This window comes from Symphodus melops, assembly GCF_947650265.1.
Source record: "Symphodus melops genome assembly, chromosome: 14".
Classification (NCBI taxonomy): Eukaryota; Metazoa; Chordata; class Actinopteri; order Labriformes; family Labridae; genus Symphodus; species Symphodus melops.
Window position 1 is genome coordinate 10096127 of NC_136704.1, and position 18286 is coordinate 10114412.

The 18286-nt window shown below is 38.9% G+C and overlaps 1 protein-coding gene across 1 annotated transcript in view; it reads left to right on the plus strand.

The window, feature by feature from the left end:
• Positions 1-8129: 8129 nt before the first annotated feature.
• Positions 8130-18286, plus strand: part of cubn (cubilin (intrinsic factor-cobalamin receptor)) — a gene marked incomplete at its 5' end in the record, with an annotated part of 54538 nt that continues 44381 nt past the window's right edge. The window contains 10 exons of the mRNA XM_079361373.1: positions 8130-8248; positions 8408-8537; positions 12716-12811; positions 13047-13085; positions 13175-13276; positions 14435-14538; positions 15479-15605; positions 16638-16806; positions 17027-17158; positions 17440-17535. Of these exons, the coding sequence (XP_079217499.1) occupies positions 8130-8248; positions 8408-8537; positions 12716-12811; positions 13047-13085; positions 13175-13276; positions 14435-14538; positions 15479-15605; positions 16638-16806; positions 17027-17158; positions 17440-17535 (1114 nt within the window). The remainder of the gene's footprint in view (positions 8249-8407; positions 8538-12715; positions 12812-13046; positions 13086-13174; positions 13277-14434; positions 14539-15478; positions 15606-16637; positions 16807-17026; positions 17159-17439; positions 17536-18286) is intronic.

Consider the following 18286-nt stretch of genomic DNA (forward strand, 5'->3'; position numbering starts at 1 on the left):
GAAGCTGATTTATTCACTCAGATTCAGGGGCAGGACCGAACCACACCTTCAATCTCCTGACAATTCGACTTAAGCCAAGCTACCCTACTCCACCCTGTTTGTCTCAGTTCTTCCACCCACCCTTTCTTTCCTTCCCCTCATCTATTCACCCACCTTCCTCATCCCTTCATCTTGTTTGTCTAATTCTGGCCACAGTCTGGGCCGTGATCAGCGCAGGCAAAATGATTCTGGAGATGAAACCTCTCATCCTGTCTATGCCCTATAGTCCGTCCATCCTCCCAGACCAACCAACTGACAACCACCTCTTCTTTCATAACAATTATCATAAAGGCAGGGTTGGTCATTTTTTCCAGAAACACTTTTTAAGATTTTGCTTGAAAATGTCTTTATATTTCTCCTGACAGAATTATTAATTCATGTGGTCTGAAAAAGGAACAAAGAAAATCTGTCATCTGTAGCTGTCATAAGCCTGTAAAACACTACGACCAATGTCTGCAACGAGGTACCAATTGATGAATCTCCTCGTCCTCTCCTCCTCTGGTGTACAAGCACTCACTCAAAGTGTGTCACTTACTGCTGAATAAGACATGAGACGACGTAGTTTCTACACAATGCAAGCAGGCGACGAGCAGAGGTCCGCTTCTGGAGCGCTGGCGCTCGTACATATAAGTGAGAGGTATGGCTTTTGAGGGAGCACACAGGGGATGCTGCAGTACTTTCAAAACCCTCGTTTTCAAAAATGACAACCTGTACTTTAACATGCATTCATTTGACTTATCATTTACATTATCTACAATTAAATATCTAAAACGTATACTGTTGTGGCATGGCCCTTGCCAGTGAATATGCTGTTTACTTTAGTTAGCATTTCATTGTCCAGTCATTACTTACAGAAGTGGGTAATGGAGCCCATTGGTTTGAAAGAAACTAAATGCAAAGCATGACCAGTGACATCACAGTATTTAAAAATCTTAAACAACCTTTTTTTGAAGTCCTGAACTTTTTTTTACACTTTGGTCTTTGAGAACCATGGACCATGAGTTGATCTCATTATTCAACCTCGTGACCTGCAGTCAGACACTCTGCTGCTCTGCCCCTATGTCTGCATCTGTATAAGACCGTAGATTATAGAAAATAGTCGTAGCCACGATGGCTACTGGATTACTGTTTTGAAGCCTCAGGCAATTTTTATAACTCATCATGTTAATTTTTCGGGGCAATAAACCATATTTGGATTCAAGTGGATAGTCATTGGTAATTCGATCATGATTTGGGTCACAGTGGTAGTGACTTGTCAATCACAAGAAAGCCATGCCGTGACCATCTGTGTTTGGCTGTTGAACTGTTTCTTAATCGCATTAATGTTTATTATGACGTGTGCTGCTGCCCTCATTGCCAAGTCACCCTTGAAAACAAATAATAATGTGTTTTTATTTAAGTAAGTATATAAGTGTAAGTTAACGAGACAACAGCTCTCTTTTATTCATAGGATAGCCTGCCAGTGAGCACACCAGCTCCCGAACCTCCAGCTTCTTTTGCTGTAGGGGAGCCAATGAGCCAGGTGTTCTTCATTGGCCTCATGACCCCTTTCTCCACTCACTCTGCAGGCCACAGAGAAACAGGATTAGAAACATGCACACCTCAGGGTTGTCACTAAAGGAACACTATAAAGTCTAAGCCACATGTATCAATATAACGGTTGACTGAACACTACATCTGAGCCGTCAGACAGGAGAACGATGACACAAAATGGCAGAGGACATAATCCTAAACTTCTGTTCAATTGGAGACCCGTAGAAAAAAGAACCTACTGTAGCACTGCCTGCTGTCCATGCAGCACTTTAATACCACAAAGTCATGAAATCCACTTTACCCAACGTGACCCACATCAGTAAAAAGGACTGCAGTGTATCATGGTCTACATCAAATCATGGCATACATTAATCCATATAGAGGGGTTTTAGAGGAAATTAGGATTCAAGTCATTGGACCTTGAAAAGACAGCTGACAGGATTTTGTGTGGCTCCTGGCTGCAGTCCAGCACATCGACTGCTTCAGAATATGAATCATGGCTTTGAAGGGCTTGATGCTGACGTTCGACCTTTGATTTAGCTCTTAGTTTGCATTGAGGCATGATTTAGCTCCGCAGCTATACTTTACAGAGAAGTCAACATGAATATGTTGGCACAGCGTCCTAATTTACTGGCTCACTCGCAATAAGTGCCTTAAATGCCCCCTTCTACATTCAAATACTGATTTGAGGTCATTGCTGAGTTTGCTCGTTTATTGCAAGATGTAATTGTTTATTATACTGATTTTTTATGGTGCTTTGTTTTCAGTTGTAATTTCTTATATTAAGTGATACAGGTGATCTGGACTGTAATGCAATCAACAATGTTGTTGTTTATATGCTCATATTTCTTGTTAATTGGCTTATTCATTATTATCAGTTTTGTCACCATAGCATTTACAGCCTCATCAGTTAGAATGCAATCTAAACTGCCTTTTTGTGTGTTTTGTGGGGAGGCTTTAAAAACAAGGTTATTACACTTAGCTTCAGGCAGAACATCTTTCATTTACTTCACTGTCCTGACATTGTTGTAATGTTAATCAGACTCCACGTGCATTACAGCGATAGATATGGAGAAGGAGTTTGCTACCCTCTTCTGGCCAAAAGAAGAATTGCCAAAGAGAAGCATAAAGCAATAAAAAGTAGTCCAGTTCACCCTCAAAAGTTTTTCTCATTCCATGAAAATACAAACTATTGTTCAACAATACCCTGTCATATTGGAGATGGTCTTTTTTATGAACATATTTCCGGTAAAGCCATACACTTCTGTATGAAGAGGTAAACAAGTCTTTTCTATGACAACTACACACACATTGTGTCACAGTCTCTGGCCAAAGAAAGTAGAACAGAATAAGAAACTGCTTGTGGAAGACTGAAGGATTATGACTTTGTTAATCGTGATTTTGATTTTAAAAATGCATTTTTTGATAATGTGTTAGTTCATGGGACACAGCAATGGTCACACACATCAAATACCACAAACAAGATAGATGTGTCTCTGAACATGTGTTACAAACACTAATGTATCAAAACATATTAAAGACATGACTGCACGTTTGCCGTTTACATTATAATGTAAAAAAAAAAATTACGATGATCGATACGACTCCAACAAGCGATGGTGGTATAGTGGTGAGCATAGCTGCCTTCCAAGCAGTTGACCCGGGTTCGATTCCCGGCCATCGCAAACCTTTAACTTTATAGAATAGAGCACATAGGCCTATCTGCTCTTAAGAAGAAAAAGAACCACACGTAGACGCGATCAACGGGAGGATGCCCGGGCCTAGATAATTAACACAAACAGATTAAACTCGTAGATCTCACCGAGTTACAACCTCCACAGTGCCCCGCTACTGGAAGGAGTGGGAATTGTGGAGAAGGATAACAGTATCATTATGTCGGCAGAGATCGCGTTGTTAAGGTTTAGTCAGCGTGTGTGTCGGCCTCATGGCTTGACTCTCATCAGCAAGATTCCCCGATGGGTGTGTTCATTTTCCCGTCAGTTGGAGTTGGAGTGTTTGGATCTCCGGATTTAACGCCACTAAATCCGGTCGGACTCAGACTGTCAGTCTGACTGCGGTACCCGTGAGTAGTTCTACCTGGTGTGCATTTAGTTTCTTGTGTGTTTAAATCGCTGCACAGTGAAAATAGACAATGGTCTGGGGTATACAAATTCAAAGACACAAACACAAATACTCACACAAACACACAGAGACACACTCAAAGACACTCACACACAGACACACACATACACAATGGCACACAAAAACACAGACACAAACAAACAAACAAACACAGACACACACACACACACACACAGGAACAAACACAACAAGACACAAAACAAACACTCAAACATACAAACACAAAGACACACACAGACACTCACAAACACACTTAAGCAAACAAAGACACATAAAGACACACACCCACACAGACACACAATGACAAATATACAAACACAAAGAAAAACACACAATAACACAAAGACACACAAACACACACACAAAGACACACACACAAACACAACAAGACACCCACACAAACACAAAAAGACACAAAGACACAATAATCCACAGACACACAAAGACAAACAAATTCACGCAAAGAAACACAAACACAAAGACACACAGACACACAAAGACGCACACACAAAGACACACTTACAGAGACACACAAACACACAAAGAAACACACTTACACACAAACACACAACACAAACAAACACAAAGACACACACAGAACAACACACATACAGAGACACAAACAACACATACACACAAAAGAAACACAAAGACACAAACAGACAAAGAAATACACAATGAAACACACTTACACACAAACACAACACACAAAGGCTTCGTCATACACCACCCAAGCTGTCATTGTTTGTCGAGTCTGAGCATCGAGACATAAATAGAGATGCATGAGGTTTTAGTGACATGAACTTTCACACCAAGGCGTCTCACACAGAACATCACACGTCAAGAACAGGGGTTAAATATAAAAATTCAGGAACAAAATCATGCAGTATAATGTCTTTCTGTATGCACACTTACTTTACCTGAGCTGACACAACAGGCTGAAGTCTTCCTTTGTGACCACAGCCAGACAGTTCAGATGTTACACCCAAAGTGAGTGTCCTTTTCTTAACTACAACTTTTTTGTATTAAATGAATTCTCCGTTTCAACTGACAGCTAACGTTACTGTCTCCTGACGAGGTAGATAGATTAAGTTAGTGGTGTTAGTTGATTCAATTTATTTCATTTAGGGAACAAGGAACATTTTACAGCCCTCTTTATTAACTTGTCAAAGGCCTCTTATTGACTTTGTAATTATGAAACATAAACTACAGAGTAGGGTTGTCAGAACAATCTATCTGTTGGTTTGCAAATCATTTATCAGAAAGATCAGTGTGTGCAAATTGAAGGACTCACCGGTTGCAATAATAAATGGCGTGCTGCAGGGCTCATTCTTGGGATTGCTGTTATTCATAGTTTATTTTAACTGTATCAGTCATAATGGTCTTTATGCAATTGTTGATTTATATGCAGATGATACAAATACAGGGTAAACCCAAATCAGCAGACTTGTCTTTCCCGGCCTATTTTTCAGCACAAGCTCATAAAGTTTGAGGTGGATCATGTTTAACTGAAAAAAAGCTTGAGCCAAATGTCCTCTGTGGGTTTCATACATAAAGTGTTTGTTTCACTTAAGTGCATTTTTGGGATAGGGAGGCAATTGTATTAGGGTGATGGACACAGCTCCTTTCGTGTTTTTTCATGTAATGGTCTCACTTTGTACAATGTGCCTTACAATACCAAAAATACAAAAAGACTAGCCTTTTCAATGTGGCATCATTTTCAACATTCTGGTGGTATAAAAAGCTGGTATTGTCAGGAAGTCATTACATGTTCATCATTCAAGCAGCCATGGACACACAACGTCACTGAATGGACGAGCAGCGCCACCTGGCCACAGCACGCCTTCAGGTCGGTAGCAGTTCATGAGATGTTTCTCATGAACTTGAGATGTTTCTCATGAACTTGCTGTTTCAAAGTGTGATCAGCAGACTTGCAGCAAGACACAAAACTGCTGACAGAGTTCATTATAGACCCACGAGTGGAGCCCCAAGAGTGATGGACCGCAATGATGACCAATACCTACTGTAAGGACCTCTGCACTCAGACACCGTTATGCTACTGCCACACAGCTGCAGGCTTGTTTATGAGAAGTGAGGGGTACAAGGGTTTCAAGACAAACCATTCGCAACCGACTCCACCGCTTTGGCTTGAATGACTCCACTAACACTAAGACACCACCGTGGCAGTGGGCACAAGACCATTTGACCTGGACTAATGCAGGAGTGTCTGGTCACCTTTCACAGAAATGATGGTCGTCAGCGTTGCTGGAGAAGGCAAGGTTGTCGAGGAAATTATCAAAAGTTGACTCCACGCAATAAGACTCCTTAGACTCAGATGGCTCACGTTGATGAAAGTTTATACATCAGATGAATACTGCAGGAGACATGATTCAACATCCCACTTGTGGTTCAGTGTCATGCTCAAACATAACTGCCAGACACTTCCAAAGACTCTGCATATATTGAAAAGACTTTACCATTATCAGGGTCATGCCACATTGACCCACGTAGACGTAGATCTATGACGTCAAGAACCCTGGAGCGAACAACAACTCTCCCAGACATCCTTGCAGATATCAGGCAGAGCCGACGACTCTCTCCACTGTCCTTGGTGTCTAGATAAAGCTGAGCTCTGACTGACATCAGCAACAGTGAATTAACATTACACATTAACTGAGGAATTACAGAAATTCCATGACAAATGTGAGCGATACGCAGAGGTCAACATGGTCTCCAGGGTTCGCTTTGGTGAAGGAGGTGCAACAGTCTGGGCAGGCGTCACCAGTCAGCGTAAAACAGATTAGGTGATTGTAGATGGCTCAGTCAATGCATGTTGAAAGACATCATAGAATCCACCATCATCCCCCATTTCCACAAGCACACCCCCAACCTGCTGTTCATGGATGATAATGCGCCACCACATCATGCCAGAATTGTCACAGCTTGACTTCGGGAAGCTGGAGTGCCACATATGGTATGGCCAGCAATGTCCCCGGACCTGAACCCCATAGAGCACATTTGGGACCAGCTAAAGCAGCGACTGGATGCTTGTACCCCATCCCAATACTTAATTCGAAAGCAAAAATAAGCAGAACACAACGAAAGGAAAAGGCTAGTATAATATATCCTTCCTGATTAGTTCGGTTTCAGCTCTCATCACTTTCTGTGTTGCTGTGATAATGGTAAATGGACTTGAGCTTGTATAGCACTTTTCTAGTCTTCTGAGTATTCAAAGTGCTTTTACACAGCATTTCATACAACCATTCACACACTGATGGCAGCGGTTGCTCTGTAAAGTGACCTTCCAAAGTAACTAATCCTATTTATACACTGCCGAACAGAAACAGCAACTACCAACTTAGCCACAGCCTCCCTGGTATGTACTGTATTACCTCAGCTGGGGATTTTAACTCACCATCTTTGATAACAAACAAAGGTTGTGGTCATGTTGAGATTCACAGAGAGATGCATGTATGTGCAATTAAGACGGCTCTTCTGTTATTGTTTTCACAAAATGCCAATTCTAGCATGAAACACGGAAACCTAGCAAAGCTCTTAACTTTACTGGCTGTCTCACATGATTTCTGAAAATCACTAACTTCCTGCACACATTGCTGTGTGTTAGAGAGCACTTTGACTTTGTGTAATACATGGGCAAGGATTGTTACCGTGACTGCAAGCAGTTAAGCCTCAATGAGCACAACTAGAACAAGTCTGAAACTTTATTTATTGCCTTGTTTTAAGACCGCTGCATGACAAAAAGAACAAAAAATGAACAAAATTTAACTTACTTATTAGAAAAACAGTTTATTCAGAAACTATTCCCACTGTTAATAATTTACAGTATTAAATGGTGCGCTTTGCTCACAATTACAATATTGATCCCAACATTTTTACATTGATGAAACATTTCAATCAATGTATTCAAGTTTTTTAAATCCGATGGTTTCAAACACAAATACAGCACCAAAAAAGTATGTTTATAAAAGATGTGGTTCTTGGTAAGGCACTCTGAAAGACTCCAAACGTAGATAACGTTGAAAATTAAATTGTGTTCTTTCTCACTGATTCTTTTCATCAAAAGTTAATACTGAAAAAGTTAATGATGTAAGCATGACATTGGGATGCCTTTATAGAATACTGAAAGCAAGATATAAAGATGAAAAGAGAATAATTAGAGGAAACTCTGGCATCTAAGAAGTGCATATAGACAAACATCTATTCTAAGGTAACTGATCTACATCTGTCATGTGATGGACATTCTCACGTAATAATAAAGTTAACCAGCTTTGGTAACGTGTGTTACTTTATGATGGTGCTGTCAGGTCAAAGTCTTAGCTGTGAGCATTAAGTGTGCAGGACATCTGACCGCCAGTAAAGGTGTTGAGACTGTCCAGGCAACACATCGCTTTTCTATGGCTGGGACACTGCAGCTGTCATGGCTATTTCTTATTCTCATTTTCCTTGTAGGACTGCAAGGAGAGTCCAGGGACGCTGCTCAAAAACGTAACAAGAGATCCATAAGTGATGACCAGTGAGTTGAGGATTTTGTTTATTAATTCTAAAAGAATGTACATTTTTATGAAAGCATGTCTGAAACATATAATTTGACTGTAGGAAATACTTTAACACAACTCCTTAAAATCTAAGTGAAAAGACTTGTTGATAGACTTTTGATGATGTGACCCCGTAGGCCTCGGATGCTGTCAGACAATGGTCACCTTGTTTTCACAACTGGTGACCACAAAGAGATCCGCTTCCAGACGTCAGCCTCAGGTCGGATTAAAGTTGATGATGAAGACCTCACCCAACTTCTGAGTCAGGTAGGTCAGACGATTGTGTTTCTTAAAATTAATATCACAGATATACTCAGGTGGCTAGTTTATGTCATGGCATTTAACAGTAAAAAATGTTCTAATACTTAATGAGATTGATATGAGATTGTTGGTTCTGGCAGCGAATTCGATATGAGGAAGAGAACAATCCTATATTGATATATATGCTGATATTTTTCATAGATCTGTGTTCAATGCATATATTTATTATTTTATTTATTGTGTTGATCCTTGTCATGTAGCTAAACACTTGTGGAAAATATATGTAATGAAGACAAGCATCACCACTTAAAACTCTAGAAAGTGATCATGCTTGTAGTCTGTATAGTGCTGCTGTTGACAGAGAAACTAGTTTATACAGTGAAACTGGAATGAAATGCTCTTTAACTGGTGAAAAATCTTGTCTAATCCGCATTTATGGATATTATCAGCTGGCCAATTAATCGGTCGTGCTCTAGGTGTTAAACATTTATAGTTAAACAGTAGAGTTAAGTGAATGCAGTTTAATCTTATAAAAAAGTGATATTGTACTTTGTATTATGAACATAAATTCATGGCAGATGTGATGTCTGTCAAGACTTCTACATAATGATTGGGTTCATAGTAAAGGAACTTGATAGCAGAAGGAGGTTAAGAAAGTTCAGGATCGGTAATTTGTAGTGCATTCACAAACATTTCCCATCCCAATTACTTTACAATGACACCCATATGAAACCTTTATAATTGAAAGAAAGATGCACTTCATTAACACCATTCATACTTTATAAATTGTATAAATAATGTTAATTTTAAATTTCCACTTGAGAAACATCTGTGTTTCTGTTATACGATTGGAATATCCATCGACATCCCTTTTTCCTGACTCAGATTTCCTAAACAGAGGTTGCTCAAGTCTCTTTCCAATGTCAGCATAATGTTTTATCGAATACATAACTGCTAACCCCAGTTTTAAAATGCACTGATCAATTTGCCATATGAAAGTACTTTGGTGCTCCTTATCAGGTTTTGGTTTTTTTACATGTTATTGATGTTTTTATGAACTGAAAGCGTGCTGCTCCTCATATGAGACTATGAATGATTAACAGGTGAAGATCAGACCAAGCACTTTTGTAGAGGACCAAAGATCAGGTCCTGGGTGGATTTAAGTGAGTGGGTCAAACTTTACAACATTTGGTCGGAAATCTTTCTGTAAAAATCCAGTCGTATGATTGCACTATTTCTATAGTTAAGATATTTGCACAATCCTTTATATGAGCTTTAGCCAAACTATTGATTTGGTTACTATTTTTTTTTATTAAGGGTGAGAGTCTCTTCCACCCACCCCTCTTGCTCTCTTTTTATATGAGGTATTTAATGTTACATAACATTGTTTCTGGGTGTTGAATTATTAACTTTATCTTGTTTAATTTTAGTATTTGTTTTTCTTTGTGTCTGGGTGATGGCATTAAACAAGGGTTATTTAAATAAGTCTGACTAATCCTATAAGGGATGGACCGTGTTGAGGCCAGGTGCAAAATTAAAAGAGCAATTCATTCATTCATACTTTTGAGTTTCTATCAGGACATAATTTCAAAAGGTTACAGAAAAAAGCAATATCCAGCTGGCAGACTTCGTTCACTCAGTGCACACAGAAACAAAGTTGTATATGGGTGTAAATTGCCTCTTTCTGGTGAGTGCAGTGTTAAGGGCATTGATTAGACGGAAAAAAGTTCAAGATAATGTAAACAAACAAACAAACAGAATGAGGATGATATTAAACAGGTTTTTTTAACTTAAGTGCTCCTCTATCAAGCTTAAACCTTCACAACATCTTCTTATCTCTGCTTTGTAAGGTGACCTTGAGTCTTTTGAAAGACGCCTTTAAATAAAAACCATTATTATTGTTTCCTCTTTTTTTTTTTTTATGTATAGTGTACTATTAAGCATCCAACAGTGAACCTGATTTTTATTTGTTCAATCAATATATTTTTTAGGGTTTTTTTTTAATATGTTTGGCTATGTTAGCCAACTTAATCTGCTCTGAATACTAGACTGCTTTCAACTGTGGCAATCTGGTAATGGGCACAGTTAGCTTTCAAAACTCTGTCTAGAAAGAGTTGAACTGACAATTAACTGAAGAGTTGAAGTAAAATGAGTGATTGTTTAAGGAAGCTGATGAAAGGGAAGACATGGGGGAAGCAGAATATGATTGGCTGTCCACATTTTCTCTATTGACCTTCAGAGTTTTGCCCATACCCAAGATGAGTTCTTGAAGTTGCTCCAATTTCTCCTCTCATGTCATTTCCAGTTCTGTCTTTGTCTGCAGCGTTGGTTGACAACAAGGAGGCAGGGCTTGTTTTCTAGTTGTAGAGGGGATTTTTCCAGCTGATTTAGCCTTGCTAGCTTTGCCAGGGGGCTCTGAGTGCTGGGGGTTAGCATGACTAGCTTCTGAAATAAATAAGATGTGGTAGTTTGCCTCAACCAGGTAACTTGTGAGATCTTGGTGCTGTGTTGATTTGATAGTGATCTTTTCATTGTATTGGCATGCTGTGGCTCAAAGGAACATGAAACGTATTTAATAGTAAGAAATGCTATTACACCAGTTCATTCTTTAATACAACTATTATCTTTATACAAATTAGTTTTGTTTCCCTCTAATTCCAGACAGTGAAAGAGGTTCCAGTTGGTTTAAGACAAGCAGCCATTAAAAGTTTCAATGCAATCATTATCCCACATATAGTATACAGTTCTGTGGTTTGGTGGTATTGGAAGGCAGTAGAGGTCTATCTGTTCCTCTCCGTAGCCACGTTTATGTCTTCTACGTTTGTCCTCAGGAGCTCTCTGCTGAAGTGCAGGCCCATAGTACCCTGGGTAACTGAGGATGTGGGACTCGGCAGAGCAGTAGGAGTTGTTCTCGAGTGTAGCGTAGAGGTGGTGCTTGCATGCAAAGGCCAGAGTTTGCAAGCTGAAAGATTATTAAACAGTCCTCTCAATAAAAAAAACAACATGCTATTGGACAAGCACCGTGTCAGAGTAAAAAAAGGTTGAAAAGTTATATAATAAGACAAGATAAGATAAGATAATCTTTTATTCATCTTGCGAGCGGAGAAATAATGACACAATAAACATAAACAACATAAATAAGTTTCACTGGAGATACAGTTTGTTACAACAAGCAATCCTGCAGATTTGGATTCTCATAGTGTCAAAGTGGAGACACTGTTGAAGGATAACACATGGATGTCTGGACAGAATTTCTATATGCAAAATGTTGTCGTCATTTACGTCAGCTACAGCATTGAGCTCCAGGACACCAGCTGATGGCAGACTTGTGCATGTGTGTCTTTAGTTTTTCCTCTCTGAACTTAATCGACATAATTATTGTTTGGAAAAGTACTTTGAGCAAATAAGAGCTTTGTGTATTTTTTTGTATTTATTTATTTTTTTCTCCTGAGTCCATCCATTTATTTCTGTTGGGGTCGATTTTTTAGGACCCTTTGAGGTTAAAGCAAGGAATGAATACCGTGAAGTAGCTTTATCTTTGGACACAGATTCCTGTGCCCTTTGATGCTTCATAGCAAGACATAGTCAAGTGTTGGAAATTAAGTCAAACAATGGAACAAACTTTGTTGGGGCCGAGCATGAATTGAGGAAGGCAATTGAACAATGCACTAATTAACAACACCCTTCATCAGAAAGGAATAAATTGGATTTTCTATCACCCTCCTGGATTACATTATGGAGAGGTATAGTAAATAGTGCCGATCACAAGTGCAATCTGATCCATTGATACCAGTTGTAATTTCTTGTGTTTATCAAATACATGATAAAACATCTTGGAGTTAGAATGATTGAATTATTGCAACATCTCAGTGATTTTTATCCTGTGTTCAGTCCCTCATGGCACTTTTTTCTAAAGACCTGCACAGACCGATACAGCCTCAACAGATGTTTCACAAATGTGTTCACAAATGTTCTTTCTAAATGTATTACCAGCTACATTAAAACAACATCATAAAAGGTTGAGACAAATGTCCAACAAAAACATTGAGCCATCTGTTTGTATTGGCTCTAATCTTTATTTCGTTCAAGTAGATGGAGAATTTCTTTTGTAACAATTTTCTCTAGCCAAGCAACCTCAATGTTTTTGAATCTTTAGTGTCTGAATTTGATCTGTCTGATTAAAGATCAAAACCAACAAAGACCAAATTGATGACATTAAGACTCATGGAGGTGGAGTTCCCCCTGAGGTCACCAACAAACTGAATCAGCTTGATACCAAGGTAGGACAAATATACTCTCGTTCTTATGGATTCTTTTCAAATCATATCTCTTGAGCAGAATGACATTTTCCTCTGTTACTTTTAGGTGTGAGTTGTTTTCAGTACTTCATGAGTCAAAATTCTTATGGCTAATAATCAGATTTTGATCATATTTGTCCAAATAACTATAATTGTGAAATTTCATATACATTGTACATACCTATTGACGAAAAGGTTTTCTCCCTGCTTTTTACAGGTTACAACACTTGAGACCAAAGTGAATGCACTTGAACTAGTAAGAGTGAACACAGGAAATGTTATTTGTAATGGCTCAAACTCCAGAATGTAAAAAACCTACAGTACCTCTTCTCTTTTATTCTTCAGACCATCCAGAAGGTGTCCTGCAGCAGTAATCCCTGTGTGAATGGAGGAACATGTTTGAATTTACTCAACTCATACCACTGTGTGTGTCCCAGCAATTGGGCTGTGAGTTTCATTAAGTTTGATGATTGCAAATGACAATTTGATAAAGTATTGTATTGGATACAATGGCAATTAACAGGGGCCCTTGCTGAATACTGATCACTGTAAAACTATTGACAGGGCCCAAAGCCATGAATTTTAATTTGAATGCCCCCATGTGCATCATAATGAGGAAATGTTGGTGCCCAGTCAATCTTTTTGGGACACAAAAGAGCCCTCAGCTAAATCAAAAAAAGCTAGCATCCCTGAGGTTTGGCCAAAGATATGGCCAAATCTTCAAATAAAATGAGAGGCCTTGTCTTACAGGCTCTGGCCGTTTATTTAGTGCCTCTAAATTAAAGTTGCTGAAAAAGAGGAGAAAAAAAAGATTTGAAAGTTTTTGCAGAGGCCATTTGTTTGAAAATTTTTGCAAAAAGCATTGTTAAGTAAATCCCTTTTTTCAAGTAATTTATTGACACAAATTGTATGAGTTTTTTCCCTTTATGGTTGTTGGCAATTGTAAAATCCTAATCAGTAGACAAGGATTAGTAGTTAAAATCCTTGGCTTTGGCCAATTGTGGTGCCAAATAATTAATCATACTTAGTCATTATGGAGTAAATTAATATATGTAGAAATTATTTGTTGGTATTCATGTATTACTCAACAAGGTAATAACTTTGGTTTTGCGCTGTGTGCGCTGTGTCAAAGCTCAGACTCCAACATGACAGGGATCCTTCTAGTGCAACTCCTCCGTCAAACAGTGTGTAGACTGTAGGCTGTGATATGAAATATGCTGGCATTTAGAAACGTTTCTGTTAAGCAAAAACCTCAAAAATGGTATCTGTTAAAACATCATACAGAAATAGCAATCTTAGAATTGTTTGAAAAAGGGCATTCAAATTATGAACCCATGCAGTTGGTGTAGGTTAGGACTGTCTATCCTACCAAGTTTTTAACCCCAAAACTTGGTGTGTGTGTGTGTGTGTGTGTGTGTGTGTGTGTGTGTGTGTGTGTGTGTGTGTGTGTGTGTGTGTGTGTGTGTGTGTGTGTGTGTGTGTGTGTGTGTGTGTGTGTGTGTGTGTGTGTGTGTGTGTGTGTGTGTGTGTGTGTGTGTGTGTGTGTGTGTGTGTGTGTGTGTGTGTGTGTGTGTGTGTGTGTGTGTGTGTGTGTGTGTGAGTCAGGGTCCTAACTGTGCAACAGATTTGAATGAATGTCAGGTGTATTCGGGAACAGCCCAGGGTTGCCAGAATGGAGCGACTTGTGTAAACACCCCAGGATCATTCACGTAAGCATTAAACTTCCAATAAAACTGTGTTGTTGTGAATTTACAGCCCCATTAAAGTTTTAGAACTATTTTAGACCTTTTGCCCAGCATTTGTAAGGTATCAGCACTTTGGTGAGTGTTAAAACCATGCAACCTGCAGCTTGTCTCTCTCTGGTGGAGATTTGCATGTACTGCTGTTGATGGGTTCAGAGAATGTGAGCTTTGAGGTGAGCCAGTGCATGAACGACACTGTCGATTCTAGAGGTGGTATACAAACATTTAGCAGAATCAGTGGGCCTCTACGTGTCCGGTTGCATATAAAGCACATGCTCTGAGGTTATCAGAATCATTTTAACAACAGAACAGCTACACTAAAGCTGGTAACAATAGTGTTGTAGTGATCTCAAGACCATTTTTTTGTCTCAGTCTTGGAATTAAATTAGTGTCACACTTGGCAGAAAATCCGTCCTTCTTAAATGAACAAAAATACTTTAATTGATTTATAGTTTGATTTTAATCCCCCAGTTAGGGCAGCAACCTTCCCGGTTTTATAATCTGTGAAACCCACTGCACATGGATTATTATTTTTTAGTGATATTTATTGTCTTGGTTTTGTCTCGTTCTCGGCCCTGCCTTGGTCTTGATCTTGCCTTGGTCTCTGAGCACTCTGGTCTCAGGTATTTCTTGGTCTCTGTTAGTGTGGTCTTGACTATAACAATAGGTTACAGAACTCTGGATAGTTCTCTGACATGTACATTTTTGAAAGACAGACTTAAATTTGTTTAACTCCATTGTAGAGATGGTGCCTAAGAGTTTGTTTATAAAAGATCCTGTAGAGCTAGGTGTTTTAAGGGGCTGAGATAAGTGAGCATTATTTTCCTTGACAGTAATCAATGAATTTAGTCTAAATTATAACAGCTTGCTACCATAGTGGTTCTAACCGTAACTCGTTTCTGTACAGTTGTACCTGTCCTCCGGAGTGGTCTGGGACTCTTTGTACTGTGCGTTATGATGACTGCAGGAATGCTGGACAGGATCTTTGTGTACATGGCACATGTATTGATGCAGATCGGATAACACCTGGACAGGTAAGCAGTCAGTTAACAGTAACTTAACCTTAACCTCAATTTAGGAGAAAGTGTAAGCAACTCTATAAGGCTTTTTAAATGCAGACAGTTTTCTTGATTTTTCTCATACTGTAAATGATACCCATAGCACTAACTCATAGAAGTAGAAAAAAATAAACCCATCCCCCTAAGATTTTTTTACTACTTTACTTTCAAGGTCAAGCAAAATTTACATTTATAATTTATATTTTTAGGTGTGTGGCAGAATTTATTGGGTGCTTTATTTTTTCTCCTTGCCACTTCTAAGGTTGAATTTATTGACATTGGATGTGTCATTAACTGCAACTTATAGGCTATTTGTTATCCTAATAGTTTTTTTTTCATCCTCAATGGAAGGCTTGTAAAAAACAACATTTTGCCCAAAAGTTTTTCTTGTTATGTAGTAACTGGGTTGCAATCATTGTAGACTTTTATGCTAGTTTGCTTAATTATTTTAATAGTCAATAGTTATAGCCTATTTTAAGTTCTATTATTAGTTCTGGGAACTTCACCCTACTCCTTTTGAGAGCATTTTCTCCCTGTTTCTTTTATTCCCTGTGAGTACATCTGTTCTCTGTTATTTTGTCTGCTGCTCAAATGAACTAATACACTAAACTATTTAAATAAAAGTTCTGTAATTGTGTATTAATATCGACTGCCATATTACAGAAGTCTCCTCTACCCAGACCATTATTTAATTTTTGATTAAAAGTGGTAATTTAGAGATGCCAGATGGCCTTGGCAATAGTCCTCGTTGCAGTGGCCTCGGGTTCAAATTCGACTCTGGCCTTTTGCTGCATGTCATCCTCAACTCTTTCCTTCAAACATTCTCTATTCAGCTGTCATAGCGCATTATTAAACCATATCACATTGATTAATTGTGCAGCTCTCATGTCTATATTGTTCAGTTATATTTCTTTTTTTTGTTCTTTTTTTCAGGAATATATTTAACTGGAAACATGACTTTGGTGGACATTTTTCTTAAATTAACAATGCCTTTTTTTCATTATACAGCCTAAATACCAGTGTATCTGTGAGAGTGGCTGGGAGGCTCCAGCTGGAAACCCGGCTTGTGTTGCTGATGTGAATGAGTGTAACCTACCTAACAAACCTTGTTCATCAAATCCTGCTGTTCAGTGCTTCAACACTCAGGGTTCCTACTACTGTGGAGCTTGTCCTGCAGGTAACACTGATTTTAATGTGTGCCTGTTTGGCTCTATTTTGTGTGATATTCCAAGTGCCTGCTCAAATGAAAACAGGTGGTCCTTCTTCTCAAATTCCCCTCATACTTGTCACTTTAGCTGTGATTAATCACAGTTTTTGCTTAGCCATACGTATAAACATAGCTTAAAGTATTACTTCAATATGTGCAATTTTTTCTAATTAATCATTCAATATCTTAGGTTGGCAAGGCAACGGCTACAGCTGTCAGGATGTCGATGAATGTTTGACCAACAATGGGGGCTGCTCTACCACTCCAATGGTGCAATGCCTGAACACCATGGGCTCTTTCCACTGTGGCCCATGCCCTCCAGGTAGGAGGCTGCCTGCTTGTGACAGTCACACAATATGAATAAAAAGTAGATGTTATTGTTTATCCCTCACTGGTGTCTGTTTAGAGCAAAATAAGACAAGATAGCAACATGCAAATTACTAGGCTTGAAGCATTTATTTTGTCACTGTGCTGTAGTAAACGTTAAGCAAATGTCTGAATCTGTGTCAACTTTTCCCTTTTTTATGACTAATAAAGCAATGTGCGCTGCTCATCTTTGTAAAGATACAACAAGTCCTTGAAGCTGTTCTTGTTTTTGTGCAGGTTATGAGGGGAATGGGAAAACATGTACCCAGACGAATATCTGTGCCACAAACAACGGAGGCTGTTACCCATTAGCTACTTGCTCCTCCAGCCAAGGTAATTCACACGGCTACAAAACACTGTACTTCACTTCACCACTCCTTCCACTTATTATGACAGTGGGAATTCAAGTAAAAAATTATGGATGGATCGGTCATAAGTAGGGAGGTGTGTATTCTTTTTATGTAGCTTTTTGTATCATGTTGTATGATACAAATATCGCACAAAAATTAAGGATGTTTGTGTATGGCAGTTTATTTCTTTGTTGAAACCATGCGTCTTAACAATAAATCCTATACTGTATTATTTCACTTTTAAATGGTGCCACGTGTAAGGAACAGGCATTTGTATAAGCAGCAGAGCTGAGTATGTTGGTTGTGCCCATGAAAAACTTGCCAAATCTTCTCTGCCAATATTAAAACTGCTGACTTGTCATGTTAGTCTGGCCAATGTTCTGATCCCCTGATACTGCATAGCTGGCATGTCTCATTTCATGGGACGTACCCCTCTGCTGCCTACTTTCGGGTAGTGGTGTGTAATGCATTCATTGGCACATTTTAGAGTGTCCCAAGAAATTCCTATCCCTTGGATTGAAGAGGAGCAAATGCACATGTGCAACATAAAAGGAGGGTCAATGGAGGCCTACACCAGAACATGTTTGTGCATCAGATCAAGAATAAAAAGCCTAATCAGTAGCCTATAGGACACAGACAACATTATGAATCAATACTTAATTGCACATTATACATTTTACTGACTTACAACATAATATTTACCTTGCTCTTTTAAAAATGGGAATGGCTGTGTT